General features: G+C 48.7%; 1 protein-coding gene across 2 annotated transcripts in view; it reads left to right on the top strand.

The window, feature by feature from the left end:
• The window catches only part of mdy (diacylglycerol O-acyltransferase), a 175,720-nt gene that overhangs the window by 73,574 nt on the left and 83,683 nt on the right, over window positions 1-18,463 (top strand). Inside the window, exon 2 of one of the 2 annotated variants that reach the window (XM_089581706.1) lies at window positions 3,279-3,366. In XM_089581706.1, coding sequence (XP_089437832.1) covers window positions 3,279-3,366 — 88 coding nt within the window. Of the gene's footprint in view, window positions 1-2,959; window positions 3,367-18,463 lie in introns of those variants that run through there. The other variant, XM_089581705.1, reaches the window with a different exon arrangement.

Genomic DNA, 18,463 nt, shown 5'->3' with positions numbered 1-18,463 from the left:
AGGTTGCCTAGCGAACGTCGCCGCGCCGCCTTGTCGCGTCGCTCTTTTTCGCGCACATGGAGCCCAAAGCTATATCTTCCCAGATAAGGCGGCGTTCATGGTGTTTTATTCCTGCTCTAGAAGCTCCTATTCCAACTTTCTATTTGCAACTTTAAACCGCTGGTTAAATCGGGGATTAGGTAAATAAGATTAACAGAAATGTGGAGGTGTTCTTGCTTTCTCGAGGCGAATAGCAACACTACAGCTTCATTTCTTTTCCGACGCGGAGCATACATGTTTTTTAAACCTGTCGTTGTTCGTGTTACGTGATACGCTGCACATGTGTGTTCTGTAAAGGGCTTAATTTTAACAAGGGCCTAATATTCACATCAGAATTTTGTGTCGGTCACCAAAAATCGCGCAGAATCTGTCTTGTGAATAATCGCGCCGTCGCGCGAATGAAAAGTGCTAGTACGACGGGTTGTGGATGCCTTGACTACTGACGCGTCCTTCATGCGTTGTTCACCACAGTATAACCTGTTTAATAGCGCCTTTAAGGGCCTCCAAATAGTGAAAGCTGAGTCAGTGCACAAAATTCATCACAGCTGTGGCTGTTGACATTGACCTTCTCCCGCCGCTATGGCTCGGTGGTGACGACGGTCGGCTGCTGAGCCCCAGGACGTGTGTTCAGTTCAGGTTGCGGCGGCCCCGTTTCGATGGAATATGGGAATGCAAAAGGCGCCCGTGTGCTGTGCGATTCCAGTGCATGTTAAAGATCCCCAGGAGGTTGAAATTATACTTTCTGTTACTGCTCATCTTTCTCTCTCTCCATCTTTTTTTTTTGTTTCCCAGCAGCGTAGCTCAGGCACCCATGCTACTCCCAAATTCTCCATGGCGTGGCACGAGACCACGAAAAAAAAGACCAGTGTTTACGTGATGTCAATAAGCCTGGAATCAGCGACAGTGGCTACTCGTGTTTGATAATTACTCGCGTTTTTTTTTTTCGCCAGCCGCGTTGCTGCGTCGTCCCTGAAAATTTCGTAACATTTTCACCCCATGTGACTCTCGGCTGGCGCTTAGTGTTCTATTGGTATCTTTCCACTTGCTAAACTGCTGCATTCGCTGTTTGAGCTTCCATTTGCGCCGCATTCAATTTTTTTTTCCTTAACCCCTATAGCTGACGCTACTGCGATGACCCTGTGTACGCGCTTGCGCGCTGGTGTGTACGTAACTGTATGAGTGATTAAGTGGGCGTGTGTACACTGTACGCCCATGAACGTACGCACGCATGACGCGGTCGTCTTGTTCCTGCGTCGCGTTGTCTCGCAGAGTTTCTGCAATACTAAATTATGGGCTGCACGGATTCTGGCAAAGTTGGCGCAATTGTTGAAGCTGGCATTACACCACCGATTTGAGTTCACGATTTGCTGAAATGCGGTGGTTTCACCGACATACCCGTCAGTGTGTGTGTTGGCGTTTGGAATTTCTCGGAAAGCGTTTCATATTTTTTATCTGCTCTCGGTTGCGAGATAAACCGTCGGTTCTTTTTTTTATCCTTGCATCTTTATGTGCCAACACCCTTTTCAGATATCGGTCCTGAAGTCACTTGTTTTTTTCTTTCCTCGCCAGGCTGAATGTGACGCTGCATGCGTTAATTGCTGTGAGATGAGCCGTAGCAGTACAGAGTGGCATGATATCTGGGATATTTTCATATCTTAATTGCTCTGCTTGGGTGTTTCAATCGGCGTTTCCTGTCCGAGGGGGGCGGCTTTATTAATAACGGTTTGCAGCTACAGCTGAGGGCTTCAACGCCCGTATAATGGAGCATGTTGGGGCGCATTTTCTCGCGGATTGGGTGCACAGAACGATGGCTACGCTCACTGTCCATTTTTTTTTCTAATCGTATGCCGTACCAGGGTTCATTTCGTTCTGGTATGAACAAAGGTGTGCAGCCATTAATGGCCAAATCACTGATTTAGTACCGGTACGGACTTCCGCCCCTGCTATCGCAGCTTCTGATCTCCTTTGCCCCAGTGACTCTCGGGCAGCTTCGGAACCGTTTACAGCGATCGCTTCAGGCGGTAATTAACCTGCCATGAAGTGTTGACATAGGCTGGAAATGCACCACTCATAGACGACGTACAATCAACAAGCGAGTCGCCTTGCGCCTGTGTTGCTAATCGACAAATTGTACATGAGGGTAGCCCCCTAAAATATTACGGACGTTTTCTACAGCTCCATGTGTGAGTAAGGCTGATTTTAGCCAGTTAGCGACTGAATTTTTGTCAGGCCATAAATTTTCAGGATAGCTATGAAGAATGGATATTCTGAACTTAGGTCTTTTCACATTCCTTGATTGACACTCTGCGTTTTGCCTTTTCTGTGCGAACATCTAAAAACTTGACCTCGATGCTTCGCATTGTCCACAGAAGGCCGGAGTTGATTCATTTTCTAACACCCAGCAGACTGGGTATCGCTCGGAAGGAGAGTGTTGATAACTGGTCGCAGCTTTGGTAAATGTGAATGGAATGAAATTAAGTCCAGTTGTCACTTTAAATACAGACCGCATAATGGGCGCTTGTAGATGTATTGTTTCTTTACTTTCTGTAGACGAACGAAGTTTGTTTCGAAACCCGCAAAAAGTGCCACTGAAGGCTAGAAAGTTCTAGATTTCCATGCACAGTAAATTAGAGTTTGAAAAAAAAAAAAAAGCTGTTTTGTGTATGCGCAAAATGCGTAGAATGACCTCCAAGTTTATTCCAAAATCAGTTCCAAAAGTGTTGCGACAAACCGCTGCTGGTGTTAAACTACCCAAACAAAACATCCACCCGATGCATTCGCTCATCATTTCTAACAGAGAAGCAGAACCGTCATGCGTGCGAAACCGTTGCGATCCGCTCTCAGAAGCGCGAACAACATGCAGCGCTGCCTGAGCCCCTAGCGGCCGCTAGCAAGTTATTAGCGGCACGCTGCTGGTCTGGCCTTCGGAAGGCAGGCCGATACCGAAACCAGCCGGCGGTGTCGGTCGAGTCGAGTAAGCACGCAGCTACGCGGGCGAGAGTGGTCGTTTCGGCCCTTTGGGGTGCTTGTTTGCTGAGCGGCTTTCTCGCTGCTGTGCGTAGCGTTTTCCTCGTAAAAGTTGGGTGCGCGCCGAAGCGAGGGATGGAGAGCGGTGGCAAGCTTTCGCCTGTCGCCAAGTCGGCCCGCGCCGCTTCCGTCGCGGGGGCGGCTGCGAGCCCGCGGATGGCCGACGGTTCCGAACAAGTGACGAAGGACGTTCCATCCGCTCTCTTGCGCAGGATTCACAAGCCGTGCGACTCTTTATTCAGCAGTTCGCGCGGATGGACCAACTATCGTGGCCTTTTCAACTTTTGCATCATACTGTTGGTAAGCGCTCCTTTCCTTTATTTTTATACTTTGTTTTGAGACTCGCGTACAGCACGTGGTGTAAAAAAAAAAAATCTACCGATACTCTGGCGTGTGCGCGCGCGTGCACGGCGGTTGGCCCGGCTGGGCGAGGCGCTGATGACATACGCCGCAAGACGCGCGGGGAAGCCTGATGCGCGTTTTGGCGTGGAGAAGGCGCGCGCCTATCTCCGCGTGACGAAAGCGCGTAGAGATATCGGCCAGCGCGTTCTCCCGCCGTGACGATGCCTCTGTAGCTGTTTTGGTAAACATCTGTGCCGATTGCCCTCTGGACTCGAGTTGGGCGGCAGAGTCACTATCTTTACATGCGCTCGCACCAAATGTTCCCGTCACGTCTTGCTGGCTGATAGATTTGCGTTTGTCGCATATGAGCGATTACGGACAGACAATTACAAGCGTTATGCCTTTCACCAGTGAGGGCATTTTCTTGCCTTTATATGCCCGTCGTGCTTACGGTTTCACTCTTGCTGTATGTTTATTCCCGCCTAGCATAACGTCCCTTTTTAACCTTGTTAGCGGTGTTTTTTTTTATATATATTACATATTAATTATGCTATTGCAGCGGACACTCCGAAATTGCCTTTAATAGCTATCTCACTACATTAGGCAGCAGCTGAAGCAGTGTATTGAATTCCTGTGTTGTGTCTGCACATTTGTGCTTTCTTCAGCAAAACTCTGTTCAAGGCTACTCAACATATCTGGGATAAATTTGCGCAAACAGTACAGTAGCTCTTACAGTATTGTCATCAGCGTCGTAGTCTTGTAACGTCGCTGCCGCAGAGCTTCTACTAGATCAGGTGTTCCTGCTTTGTTTTTCGATTATTCGGACATATGCACGGTGAGTTGCCGTCGCTGGACACATTTTTCCTCCATTCTCGCGAAAGCGGAAAGATAATGATCACAGGAGAATAATGAATACTCATAGCGTGACAGTTTGTGGCTATTATGTGGTAATGCCATTACTTTGACTAACATATTACAGCACTTGTACTGAGTATATGTCTGGCACAGATTAATACTGCAGGTTATAGTAAGGATGCCAATGTCATTTCCATGTGACTCTCGTACTGCGTTGGCCTAGTGGCTTTGGCGTTCGGCTGCTGATGCCAAGGTCGCAGGCTCGATCCTGGCCGCTGCTGCCTTATTTTGATGGAGGCGAAATACAAAAACGCCCATGTGCTGTGCGATGTCAGCGCACGTTAAAGAGCCCTAGGTAGTCTGAAATATTCCGGAGCCCTCCACTACGGCTTCCTTCGTTGCTCATGTTAAACCCCGTTAAACAGACGTTAAACCAAACAATTCACAACTGTTACATATCTCATCATTAGGGCCCGGAAATTTAGGCACTAAAGAACCCCGAAATAGGCAGGCATCTAAGCTCTAAAAAATACTGAAATAGGCGCTATAAAGCACACATAGGCGCTTTGAATAATACTCTTTATTTATTAGCACAAGATTTGTCAGTTAGCACGGAGCGTATACGCAGTCCTCAACTGAAGCAATAAAGCAAATTCTCAGGTTTTCGAACTTGAAGCTCTTTCGGTTTTCGCTAAGCATAGCTTTGTACTTTGAAAGGCTTTTTTCGACGTCACATGAAGTTAGTGGCGCGAACCTAAACATGAGAGTTGATAGTGGCTCAGGCCTTGGGTAATGTGGCCCTACGTCTCCGCGTAGAAAGTCTCTGATTTGTGACATTGTTTATAGGCCTCTGTTTTTTTTTTTCTACAAATTGTTGCATCTTCGTAGAAGCAGTAGCGCCCTTTCCTTCCAGTCCCTGAAGTGCTGCTGGTACTTCGGCGACTGCCGTCAATGATTCATCTATTGAGAGTCAGCCATTTCCAACTTTGGCATCCTTGCCGTCAATGTTGAGAAGTTTGCACTATGCATGACAGGTCTCTTTCCAAGCTCGCCTCTTGATACACTTGAAGAAAAACACTTCGCTCAAGTTACACTACGAGAAAAACGCTTGGAGAAACCCGCGCCTTTTGTGCGTGCATCGGCGCGCGCCATTCACCATACTTAGCAGATGTCTCAAAATTGAAAAACGGCACCGAGGACCGAAATACCGGATTTAGGCATTTATAGGCAAAAAATGCAGTTAAATAGGCAGTATTTTCTAAAAAATGACAAAAAGGCAGGCAAGTGCAAAAATCCTCCGTTTAGGCATTTATAGGCTTGTTTAGGCCGGGCCCTACTCATCATTATAAAAACCAATAGCGCTACAGATGAGGGCAAAGAATGAATAAGGCAGGACGTTACATGCCTAACGAGAGCTTTGAGTTATTAATACAACATTTTTGAGCATGTGGCAGTTGTAGTTCTGGCTGGGAAAACTGCATTCAAGCGTTGGTTTCATGTAGCAGTTATTTTAATATCGTAGCATTTGCAGGGCCACCGTGTGTGTTCTTGTGTGCGTGCGCGGTAATGTGTAGGTCGAGATGTCCGCGTATCGGGCATATGCCTCCGCTTTATGCGCCCCTTCCTTTACTATTTTCAGTTAGATTCTTTCAGCGCAAGCATGCTGTATGCGACGTCTTGTGTGTGCATAGATTAGCAACTGCTGATGCCCTGTCTGCAGCAAGGCCTTCCTACAAGATCGACTCTAGTGCCATCGGAACATCGAGTGGTAGTGCTCACCTTATCTTACAGGAGCGCGATACGTATGCATACCTATGCGTCTGCTGAGCGAGATCGGCCTATTCTGGGCTGGTAAGAGACGTTGGTGCCTGTTTCAATTAAAAAAAAAAAGATAATTTGCTTTCTCGTGTGTGCATTCTACCCATTCTACAATCTTATTTAAGGGTACGTGCGCCCACCGCATGTCGCATGAATGCGAGACGTTTGAACATCTTTGTGAGGTACCAAAGTGAGCACCTGCTTTTTCAAATACTCGCCGATGAAATTCCAGAAGAGGAATCTCTTCCATTAGTCACTGCTGAAGTTGTGTAGATGCTCGCAATGTAACGCGACGCAGCCAGAATGACACCACAAGATAGAGAGCCATATGGTTAGTTAACAGGTGCATGTAATGGTAGTGTCACATTCAAATAAAGGTTTAACTGCGCGAAAGGGTTAGGACACAAGGGAGACACATTCACGACACTTAGAAGCGCAGACTGACTTTATTTTTCAGGAATACGCAAGCCATATTTAAACGCTCTCTGTGACAAGCCCGTACATTGCACAAGATAATTTCGAGATTATGCCATCTTCGAATTCAACACAAAAACATGAAAAACATAATTGAAGCTATCACTGGGCCGGCCCTCCCTATCAAACAAGTGAAAAATGCTCAGCAATGCATACAAGGTTACTAAAAGTGAAACCAAACATGAAACAACTCACGACGAGATGAAGAATCGATTTTTCTAAAATCAACAATGCACAAATCTTTCTACAGCACTTGATGCTTGCGGCAATCTAAAAATACCGTGAAAAACAACAAAGTACCAGGTCAAAACCGAGAAGAACGCACCACATCTGCGACCCTTACAAGAAGGCGGCGTCAAAACAAATTAAACAGTGAACAACACTACCTCATAATCTAAAAATCACCGCGAGCATTTGTGCATCATCTCAGAAGGCTTCGTCAAAACAAGGTTAAAATTCGAGCAAAAGCAAAACTTAAAACACATTGATAATCCTAAGGGGATCCAAACTGATCTAAAACTACTAGAAAACTTTTAAAAAGCTTCTAAGGCAGAACGAAAAGAAAGATATTTTCTATACATCGTCGTCAAGCCTCAAAGAAAACCGATTCAAACCGGAAATTTTTCTCAAAGTTTCTATCTGTCAAACCTCACAGAAGGTGACTAAAGACTTGTAAACAGGGCAACCTACACGAAACCATTCAAAAAAGAATTCTTCCGAGGTCAGGGAAATAGACGTCTTGCTGACGCATGTGTCTGATGTGCCTATGTAAAAGGCTTCTATAACTAATCTTTCCCATTTATCTTTTGCCCTTGCCAAAAACCTTGTCCTTTCAAAACACGGTGCGCAGTCTTTCTTCTCGCATTTCTTGCAGTGATCAGCCAAGAATCCACCTGTTTTGTTGTTCACGTTCCGCTAGTGCTCTTTCGTTAAAACATCTTCCAGTCTGTCCAATGTATACTTTACCGCAACTCAGCGGAATGCTGTAAACCACCCCTGAAACACAATCAGTATACTTGCTTTCATGGTTGATGACGCATTGGCTCTTCTTCTCCTTTTCTTTATCTTTATTTCAGAAATGAACCAACTAGCCCGGCAAATCCTTTTGTCACATTCAAGTTTACGCCGAATTTCCTGCAGTGCACGAAAATAAATAACCCGAGGTTAGCTGTCCGGCATGTCTCCGTCTTCGCGTCGCGAGTGCCAATATCGGAGTCAGTCGGTCTGTGAGGCTGCGGCCTCTCAAGGACAGGCCTCCGGCAGGCGCTACCCAATGCCCCGGAGGTGGCTTCGGCGCGGCTTCCTTTATTAATCGCTTTTCGTTAGCGTGGGGCCTATCTGTTGATCACGAGCTGAGCGATTTAGTTTCCTGCCGAAGCACACGATTCTCCAGAAAGTGATGCCCGAGGCGGCTATAGCGTACGTTACTCGTGCACCCGCGATGCTGTACGTTTGTTTACGTAGAGCTGCTATCTGTGGAGGCCCGATTGACGCGATCGCAGTATCTGTCTGCGCGCAACAGGAGCGAGGACATTCACTGGGGTCGATTGGCGCGCACTGCGTCTAACTCCCTCTCGTCTGGCACGCATTTTCCTTTCCTGCACGCGTAGTCGTTTTTTAGCGCGACCTCGGCGCCGACTCGGGTGGCAGTGGCGATAAGCGGGCGGGCGGCATGCGTGAGCATAGTGAGCCCGGACACGCTACGTTTCTTTCGTCGGCCTTGGCCGGACGCGCCTATCTGGCTGGCGGCGACACTCTCGTTTTCAATCGCTTCCTCCACCTCTCCCTCTGTTTGCTGTTTTCGCCGTCGTTTTCGATCGCCTATAGCTTTGACACTGTTTCGTCAATGCCTTCATCACCCCCCTTCTTACCCTTCGAGGTGCATTGTCAGTCGAGGCGAGCAAGGAGCTACTGCGACCGGCGGCCGCTGCGCGACAAACTTGATTCGTGCCCAGAATTCTCGCTTGTGTGTGGACTGTGTGTACGCATAGCTTGGAAGAAAAAAAAAGTTATTGGCGTTTAAGCAAGCGAGGTCATCTTAATTGTGCGTAAGATAGGATAAAGAAGCGAAGAGCACGCAAAACGAAAGGAAGTCTCAGCGAGGAGCATACACTGTCGACTGTTCATTACTCAGTGTCCCTCCATCTTCATTAATTGGGGTTGTTTTTGAGTCTTTTTGTTCAACGAAAAATCCGCCACCCAGCCAACTGTAGCCATGCGGGCGCAACGGACACTATATCGCTCCCTTCGTAGTTTGAAACAAAATTACGAAAAAAGTTTGCTAGGGAGCCTTCAGAAACCTTTCTAACTTTTTTCGTAATTTTGTTTCAAACTACGAAGGGAGCGATATAGTGTCATTTGCGGCCGCATGGTTACAGTTGGTAGTGTGTTTTGTTTACTGGCATTTTGGAGGGCTTTGTTGATGTGGGAACGGTAATGTAGCAACACGATGTCTTGTATATTTGTTTAATGTAGGTAATCATGCCGCAGACTTTGCAACACGGTCGTAAAGTATTCTTAACCTTCCCAGATCTCCCCTCCGCGCGTGGTCTTGAAGACTACCGGCAACACAATGCCCCTTTCCTCAGTTTGTGCGTGGAAATGCATGTTGGCTGTCCGTCAACGAGAATTTTTGACCCGAGCAAAGCCTAGCAGGGCAGCCTTCATTTGCGGGGTTTCGGTACGCAACGCTTGACCTTTCCGTGGCTGCTGAGCCAGCAGAGCGAACGCGTTTCGGTGGCGCGAATTTTAATCATAATGACTCTTGCGCTTTCTCAAGCGCGCTGTATGGCACTGCTGAGGGTCCGTAAAGTTTATTTTAGGCTGCATGGTATATCTAGAGAAGCTGCTTGTACGTATTCGAGCTATGTTTAAGGGATGTGCGTGAATCCTGTAATTTATAAATATTTGTTGTTTAAAATTGTCGCTCAGCCGGTTAGGGTGCCGCCACTGCGCACTGTTAGACTTGTCATACCCACGTGTCGTCAAACGAGTGACTGACTTCGCCTGAACGAGCCATTTCATTTCCCTTGCCCAATTGGCGTCATCAGTAATTCTTGTAATTTTTCATACATAGCCGAGTACGAAGTTCTCGTTAATGGTGTTCTCGTACATAATTTGTTCGGGTTAAAAAAAAATGCTCCCGCGCACTTTAAGCATGGTGCAACGCTTCCTCCGCAAGCGATATGCGTCTGCTCGCAAAATCGCACGTGGTGCGCTCTAGTCCGTGTGTCACTGTGTTCCGCGTATATGTATATGTAGGGCGCTTCGATAAGGTGTAGTACGTACAGCTCAGCGTCATCGTCGTTTTAGGGTGGTGACAGCTCCGTCATTTAGTTTAACAGGTTCGATTTTGGGGCGTCGCAGTATTTTGAAAGACCACATTCTCATCTATGCCTGGCAGCTGTGTAAAACGATCTCGCGGCCCGAACAGAAGTCTTCTTTCAGATTGGCGTTCATGTCCATGCCAGAGCGCTTCGAAGTGTTCGTGAAACAAAATGGCGTCTCCCGAGAGAACCAGTGGCATGAAGGCACCCCATAGTTGACACGAGGTCAACAGCCCTACTGTATTGCTTTAAGTTCTGGGTTCGTGTTGAGGTGCGAATTACAGTCCCGTCAGAAGTGGGTGTTTGCCCTGCGGGGGCCACTTCGCCAGCATCGCTCGTCCTCGCCTGGCCGGAAATTGGCGTGACTGACGTCACAGCATGACGTTTGTTTTGTGGGTGGAGTACAGCGCTACACACCAGGGTGTTGAGGTAGAGAAGGAAAGAAAAAGTTTGAGGAACGACCTTCTTACCTAAACCATCCAGTCCTATATGACAGCAACCGTTTAAATGAAGAAAAAAAAAAGAGCACATTTGTGTTCCCAAGTGTCGCCGTCTGTTCCATTCGCTTGTACGTACGGGAAGCCGAGCCAGCGGGTCCAAATTTGTGCGCTTCCTGTGAGGCGTTGCAAATTGTCGGTGCCTTACGAGCAACCCCAGAGTTTCTCGGCCGCGTTTCTGCCTCGGATGTCCGTGGCGAGTGTGGCTGTTCAGTCGCCTGTTGTCGAGTGATGGTGCCGTGCAGACCGACCTTGTCAGGCGTGCGCGCTTTCACGGTTGGTGAATGGCGCTCTGGTTGTTTGTTGATCGGCGGGAATTGCTCAAGAGTCGCGGCGCGGCCTCGAGGCGACCTCGCCCAGTGTGAACAAAACAACGCGAGCTTAATCACGTTCCCGTCTTCAGCGCAGGGTCAGGTGTGCCCCATTAAAGGGACGCTGAAGTGAACTTCGATTATGACCGTGTGTTGAAGAATGAGCTGTATGACGAGCTTGGACCATTGGGCCGCACTACAGAGCTCATGTGTTTATGATGCTCTGGTTTTTGACCGAATCCCTGGTGGTACCGTCAGTGGTATTATTCGCCTGAAAAAAAAAATAAGATTACATATCGTTATCGCCCTGTTTGCTTAACCGGCGGCGCATGCGGTTAGCTAAACCGTCATGGCCAGTTGGAAAAAAAAAAGGCTGGTCGTGCTGGCCATGGAGCAAAGTAGACGAGCTCTGTTACAAAAACAAACACCCCGGGCTTCACTAGTGGCATTTGTCATGACGTCAATAGTTGCGTTGAGAGCGCGGGGAATGCAAGCGTAGCTCATTGACGGCACTTTTCTCCTGGAAACGTAGCATCTAAACGCGCACGAAACGCAGTGAACGCGGGCTTAATATCCCGAATACCAGTTGCTCTTGGGCGACGCATGAAATTTCCTTAGCGTCCTTTTGAACATTCGATATGGCCGCGGGCATAGGTAACAGCAATTCCTCTGCTGTTGTTAGGTATACGACTGCTAGCTTCTTTTCTTGCTCGTTGCAATTTTTCTCTAGGAGCTACAGATTCCAAGGAGTGTTAGCAGATATGATGGCAAATGTGCCTTATCCGCTTAATCTTCATAGTCCTTATTTTCGCTTCCGCGTACTGCGCTGCATAATTTTTAGCATTCAACTTTGGAGTGGGTGTCTCTCCCAGGGGCGCCCGATTTTAGAGACAGTGTGTGAAGCAACGTGTTACCGAAAGGCGCAGTGTCTATCTGGCAACTTGTGCCGAAGCTATCCACTGAACCCTTAATGGCCATAGTAGCGCCTAGGCACACGTTCCTAAGCTGCACGTGTTGCTTCAATTTGCACTTCTCATTTTTCGCTTGAGCTATGCTTCCGCTGGATCGTAAAGCACCCGGATCGAAGTCAGCACCGTCGTTGTTGTTTGAAGCCACCTGTGGGTGCCTTTAAAACGTTAAGTGTTCTTCATGTCGGTTCTTTTGCTTTTAATATTTTTATTGCGCGCGAAACATACTGCCTCTGCAGCTACTGCAATCTGTGTCTGGAAATGGGCCATGCCTTTCGACGATTATTCGCTTCACTTGTACTGCGTTCCGCTGTGAAGGAAAATCCCGGTTGTGCCTTTGCTAGTGTCGCCGTCCGGCGTCTGACCTGATTCTACGGGATGTGACACAGGCATCGGCGCGACGCCATATATCCGCGTTCATCGATTGCAGCAGTTCTTTTAAGTCTTGCAACAAGTTACCACCGCCGCTATCCACACTGTGTCGTACGATTCAAGCTGGAGAGCGAGCTGAATGAAAGGCTGAGAAGCTGTTCAGGACTAGGTACCGGTTTGCTGCCGTGCTGTAAAGGAAAGGTGGGTATGAAGGGGAAGGATTTTAGTATTTAGAAATGAAAGCGAACAGCAAAATTAGGTTTTTACGTTGAGGGTGATTAAATATTTGTGTTATTAATTATTGCTTCGAAGTGCGGTCACCGCGCCTCGCACCGCTTAGTATTTATTCTCCTGCAGTTGTTAACGCAGATTTTCATTTTTTTTTTATATTTCGAACCACTTGCTTTTCGTCTGACGCCTGTAGTAAGAGCACCGTCAGAGGCATGCGAATATGGCTCTGATATCATCATCATCATCAGCCTCATTACGTCTACTGCAGGGCAAAGGCCTCTCCCATGTCTCCAATTAATCCTGTCCTTGGCTCTGACACCAAAACATTACCTCGAGTACCTCGAGGAAATTTTCCAGGGTATTGTGTTACGTCGGAGCATTTTAGTGTGACATTTGTGTTGTAGAGAATACTAGTGCTACGGATTTCAAATGTCCTGGACGCCAGCGGAATGGCAGGACCGCATTTATTTTGTACTCTTGGTACAATCGGTACACGTCTATTTGCGTGTCCGCGTCATTTGCAAAAAATCTTGGAATAGCAGATTACGGTGCACGAGTGCGGAGCAGATTTCACATAATTGTGCCGCTAGTGTCACGCAGTCAATGTCTAGTTGCGTTCCCTGTCCGGGAGGCCATATGCAATCCTGACAGAATTGGGTGCAATTGCTCATCGATACGACATTCCTTCTCCGTGGCTGAGTGCCACAATCTCGAGTCCAGTCGTTCGTGCCATGATGACACTGTTGTGCTGCTTGTTGCGCCAGCCTGCACCCCGACTTTCGCCATCTGTTTTCTTGGGCTGCACGCGGCGTTCAGAAGGAAAGCCGTGCTCTCACGGATCGTCAACAGCGCACTGGCCGCCAGCTGCCCGCGGCGTCATCGTAATTGCGCCCCAGCGCGATCGTGGCGGCTTTCGGAGTCTCAAGGTTGCGTTCACATTGACCGTCGCATCGAGAGGCCTTGCGCGGGCTTCCGCCCAATGCTCGATGCCTTCGACGCGTGCCGCAAATGGCCTCCCTCGCATGCCTGGAAAGGCACAATTGCCGCGCGAATCATTCGCGATGCCGCCATTTGTGGCGCCGATTGCGCGACTATTTGTGTCCGCTTTGCTTGCTTGTGAGCATCTGCGGTTTGGCGATCAGTAAAGTTTAGGGTATGGGCAGGCAAGCTGTGCGAAATATGCAAGCTTCGAGAGATGAAAGAATAGGAACGAAAATTCTTTTTGGAATGGTTTCGTTCTGGTAGGTTTTGGCATTTCCTTGTCGCTTCTCTTCAAATCAGGTATACGCAGGTATACGAAACTGAGTGGTGGGTCCAAAAGACTGATAATGTGGTCGACGGAAACAGTATCGTGAAAATAAATCAGTGACGCTTGTCAAAGGGATAGCTATTTTCGGGCTCACGTTCCTCGAACGGTGTTGTTGCTTACGATTTTTTTCTTTCTTTCGAGGTGATCTGTTGAACTGACTTATCCCACTCTTCGATGGGCTCTGTGTTGACTTTGGCAGTATAATGTACACTTTCTCTCATTATGACCTGAAGCCCACTGGTGACGACCGTAGTGCGATTGGACTTAATAGTAACCGAACTCGGCGGGATACGCACTGCAGAAAGCTCTACCCTTTCGATCGGAAGCAGGGTGCATAAATTTTGATCACTGTCAGTCTCCCTTCGCTTCATGAACGAATCTTCGAGCATATCTTGCTTGTTGCAAGCTATACTGAGCGCGACTGTACGCAAGTAATACTCGGCTGCCCCATGCCCCGTGAAAAGGGCATTGATCAGCGAAGCGCGTGCTATAGTGCTATTTTGCGTGCTATTTTGACTTCAGCATAAATGAAGGTTACTCTCTTGGCGCTTTCGTTATTCACAAGGTTTCATATCCCAAATGCCGTAAACTTTTCTGAATATGTCTGTTTCGGTCTGTATTAGCACGCTTGCCAGCGGACCAAAATTGCTAAAGTAGTTCTGTGCGTGTTTAACATGACTGTCGCTTGCGTCGAAGTAGAAAGAAATGGGCTAACAGTCGATTCATCGTTTGTGGCCGATGAATCGCCAGTTTTAAAAGTTCGTCCGCCCTCTGAAACGTTCGTCACGGATGTTTTCGCGGCCGCACCAGTTCTAGTGTTCAGTTAAGTTCGGTTAGCTGGTGTCCCAACTTACCGTCTCGATGTTTTGGGTCCATTCTCAAACCATATTCTGCCAGTACACTTTTGGTTTCGGTAGACCTTCTAAAAACGCTGGATTCTCAGGGAAAGAAATTCGTATGTTGTTGCTATCAGCTGCGCCTACACGTACGTGCCGACGTAACAATTACGTAAGGCGTCTTCGCTGTACGCATATTGCCCGTATAGCGATGCGCAGAGGGTGGCAGAAGTGACCGATTCCGTACCAGCCGTTCGACCAAACTAAATAGGTGGCGTACATGTCAGCATTGAATGGGTCTACTTATTTTTAGTTTCCGAGTTTATTATTACACGCTGACTGAACGAAGATATATATATTTTTCTTCTCTAAGTGTCCTTTTGCGGACCGTGCGACGTGGGCATACAGACCAGAAAAACCTCGCTGGAAAAAAAAAAGAAACTTATTCTCACGACTAACAATAAGCGTGAATGCGAGAGTTTCCCAGAGTTGCGTGCACCCTCCTGCGGAAGTCTGTCAGAGACTGAAATAGCGTGTGCGCGTTGAAAGGTCATTTTTGTCACGCTAACGTGGCGACGCTTCGGTCTCCCCACAGAAGCCCTGCAGAACCTTTCCCGACCGCAGACAGTGATGGTTGTGTGATTAGGGTTTACGAAGCGTGCCAAAGCGTTTGCCGATTGCTGTTTGCAAGGGCCTTGGCTCCGAATCCGTGGGAACGAAAGCAAAAATAAAACGTGGAAATGGCGGACGGGCGCCTTTTCTCGCGCTGTCCCCCATCCCTCCTATGCGTTCACCGCAGCACTTCGCGTGTGGTGTTGTCGGGATAGCGGCTATAATTTCTTGTTCCCTTGAAATAAATGGGAAATATCTACACGCGGTTCTGTGCTTGCAGAATGTTTGTTTTTTCTCTTTTTTTTTTGGGAGGGGGGGGGGGATTATCGCGAGAACAAATTGTATTCAGCGTCTGCTGGGCTTGCTGTCGTCCTCATCGTGCGTTCTCTGCACCTCTCTAATTGTTTGCAGTGTACCGCTTTGTTCACTTACTGTTCGCCAGGCACACTGCAGGAGAAGCGCCACCTGTGTCACTCTGACCTATGTTAAACGGCGATCGCCAGGGAGAATAGTTCGTGGAGAAGGCGCAAGTAGAGCGCTGTGACAAGCGCTCTACTTGCGCTGCGACAAGCCAAGGGGCGCTCCGGCCACAAGAGCATTCAATAGCTGTGCGTTTTGCCTAATCTCGCAGACGACAGTCGTACAGTCTAACGCGATTTGAAGGTGATAGCTTCAGGGTAGAGGTAGAGCATCCGCCTCGCGTGCAAGAGGACCGGGGTTCGAATCTCGGTGCCGCGCAATTCTCCACCGGGTTAAAAAAAAACGCATGTCGATGGAATTGCACAACCAGGCCTGGGGTGCAGCCTGATCTCGGTGACCAGAACCGCCAACGCACTCCCTCACCAGAGCACGATATGGCCACCCTGGTGTAGTACTTGGCCACAACCTTCTATGAACAAACCAATTAACTCTCGGCCCTCAGTCCCCAGCGGCTGCGGAGCAACTGACCAAGGCGGCGGTGAGACCTGTGACGCAGCGGATGTTGCTAAGGATCTCTGGCTCCGGACAGGCCGCCATTTGAAACTGAACCTGGTAGCGTTTAACGCAAGAACCTTATCCAGTGAGGCTAGCTTAGCAGTGTTGTTGGAGGAATTAGCGGGTATTAAATGGGATGTCATAGGGCGTAGTGAAGTTAAGAGGACAGATGAGGCGTATACAGTACTGAAGAATGGGTACGTGCTGTGATATCGTGGATTAGCGTACAGACGAGAACTAGGTGTGGAATTATTAAAGTTCACAAGTTCTTTATCTTCAGCAGAGTAGAAATTGGGGCCTGTTGGTAGTTCACGATGAGGAAGTTAGAGCGCGGCGCGGCGGAGCATGCGCGGCGGCCCCGCTAGGTTCCCTTCCCGCACTTCAATAAAGCAGTTGTTGAAAGTTAGCGCTTGTCCCGTCCTCGTATCCACTTTGTCTTTGTTGTTTTTTTTGCGCTCTAACTTCCTCTTCTTTATCTTCCTTCCTCGCACCAGGAGTGCCCCGTCAGAGACGGTCTTGCGATGAGTTGAGACGCAGGGATAAAGGGAATACTTGAAGATTTATATACAGATATTTACATCATATACAAACTTAGGCAGTGGAGACACATTAAGAAGCAAAAAGACAAAACAACAAAAAGTGGAACTGGCTAACACTAGGGGAGGCCCCTACTCGGCATAGCCGAAGATGCATAGCACCTGACCTTAGCTCAGAACCCTTTTTCTGGCTCCGGGGCCTGGTTTTAAAGCCCTAAAGGCCCGGCCCACATTTGGCAGCTTCCAATCATGTTGCACTCTTAACATGATTGGCTCTTCAAGGGCACGGCCAGCCCTCCGGCACCCTCTCCATATCAAAATAAAAGCAAAAACAAACACAAACGCTCAGTCATGCCAGCACGTGCGGGGTAGAACATTCTCTCCCTCGCAAAATAAAAGTAAAAACAAACACAAAACACACTCGTGCGAGCACGTGCCGTCGGTTTCCCCAATGACCCCCCGACCTTGGCGTCGTCTCTGAATTGGGGATTATCGGGCTTAAGCGGGCAGTTACCGCTGTAACTGCCACTGCGAGCTTGGACCTGCGTTCCAGGGCGACTTCGCCTTCCCAAGGCTGTTTAGTCGGCGCCTCACCGATGCCCGGTCAATAGCGTCACCCAACTCGGGCCTTCGCTGCTCCCGGCTAGCCGCGCTGTCGCCGGCTATTCCTCATCTCTATTGCCCCCCTCGTCATCGGCGCCCTGACGCCGTTCTGTCCGGCAGTGCTTAATCCGCTCAGGAATTCTGCAGACTTTTCGAACGAGACGTTCGACGCGAGCGCTTGCGCCTCGGATTGTGTCGTCGTGTGGAGGCTCTTCAGTCCCATAGTTGTCACCGCTCTTTTGCCCAGCCAGCGCGAATTGGCACCGCGGGGCGATGGACACCAGAGCGGCCCGGCGCCCTCGTGCGCGTGCATCGTTCCAAGAAATGCCATTCTTCGCTTCGAGCGCACCCCTCCGTCCCGTCGCGGGGAGAGGGGGGGGGGGGGGGGGGGTCCATTGAAGACGGCAGCAGCGGGGTGCTGAGAAAGAATGACCGGCCCCAATGACCCCGCGTGCACTACCGATACCTTACAGGATTCGTCATCAATGAGGATATAGCTGGCAACATAGTGGAGTCCTACAGTATTAACAAGAAGGTGTCAGATATTAGTTGGGTCGCTTTAGCTGGAACGAGTGTGATAATCTTCAAATCGCATTAGACTGTACGGTAAAGGACGCATTGAATTCCGTTGCACGATCTACTCCTGGATGCAGTGTAGCGGGGATATTATGCCTTTAAATTTTAAACTTTGTCTAAGAGGAAATTAAATGGCGCAGTAACAGCCTCACTTCACTGTGGACACCTCAGCCGCGGCGTCAGGGTAGGGATGAATGAGGGAGTGAAAGAGAGAAAGAGGTGCCATAGTGGAGGGCTCCGGAATAATTTCGACCGCCTGGGGGGTCTTTAACTTGCGCTGACATCGCACAGCACACGGGTGCCTTTTGCGTTTCGCCTCCATCGAAACGCGGCCGCCGCGGCCGGGTTCGAACTTGAGTACTCCGGTTCATTAACCGAGCGCCTAAACACTGAGTCACCGGAGCGGGCACTGGCGTTCTCCGAGCATATAAATTAACTGGCGTGGTGGTGCCGGTCAGGACAGCGACTCCGTGCAGCATTACAGTGAAACGCTGCAACCGGTTGATTGCCCAAGTACATCGTTCGTGCCAGCGGTCTTTCCTCCGTGGGGTCAACCACGGGGTCTGGCCTTATCACGTTCATCTGATTCAGCTGTTGTGTAATCGTTTTAGCCAGAAATACAGGCGGGAAAGCAACCCTCAAAATGGAAAAGTGTCTAGATCTAAATTAATAAAAAATAAAAAATAATAAAAACAACACAGGTGTCCGGAGTGACACTGCTTCACAGCAAACTAGAGCGGTAATAACAATTGAAAA

This window comes from Amblyomma mixtum, chromosome 3 (genome assembly GCF_055824585.1).
Source record: "Amblyomma mixtum isolate Tamu chromosome 3, ASM5582458v1, whole genome shotgun sequence".
Classification (NCBI taxonomy): domain Eukaryota; kingdom Metazoa; phylum Arthropoda; class Arachnida; order Ixodida; family Ixodidae; genus Amblyomma; species Amblyomma mixtum.
Note: the sequence above shows the minus strand (reverse complement) of the source record. Positions and strands in the feature narration are given on the sequence as shown.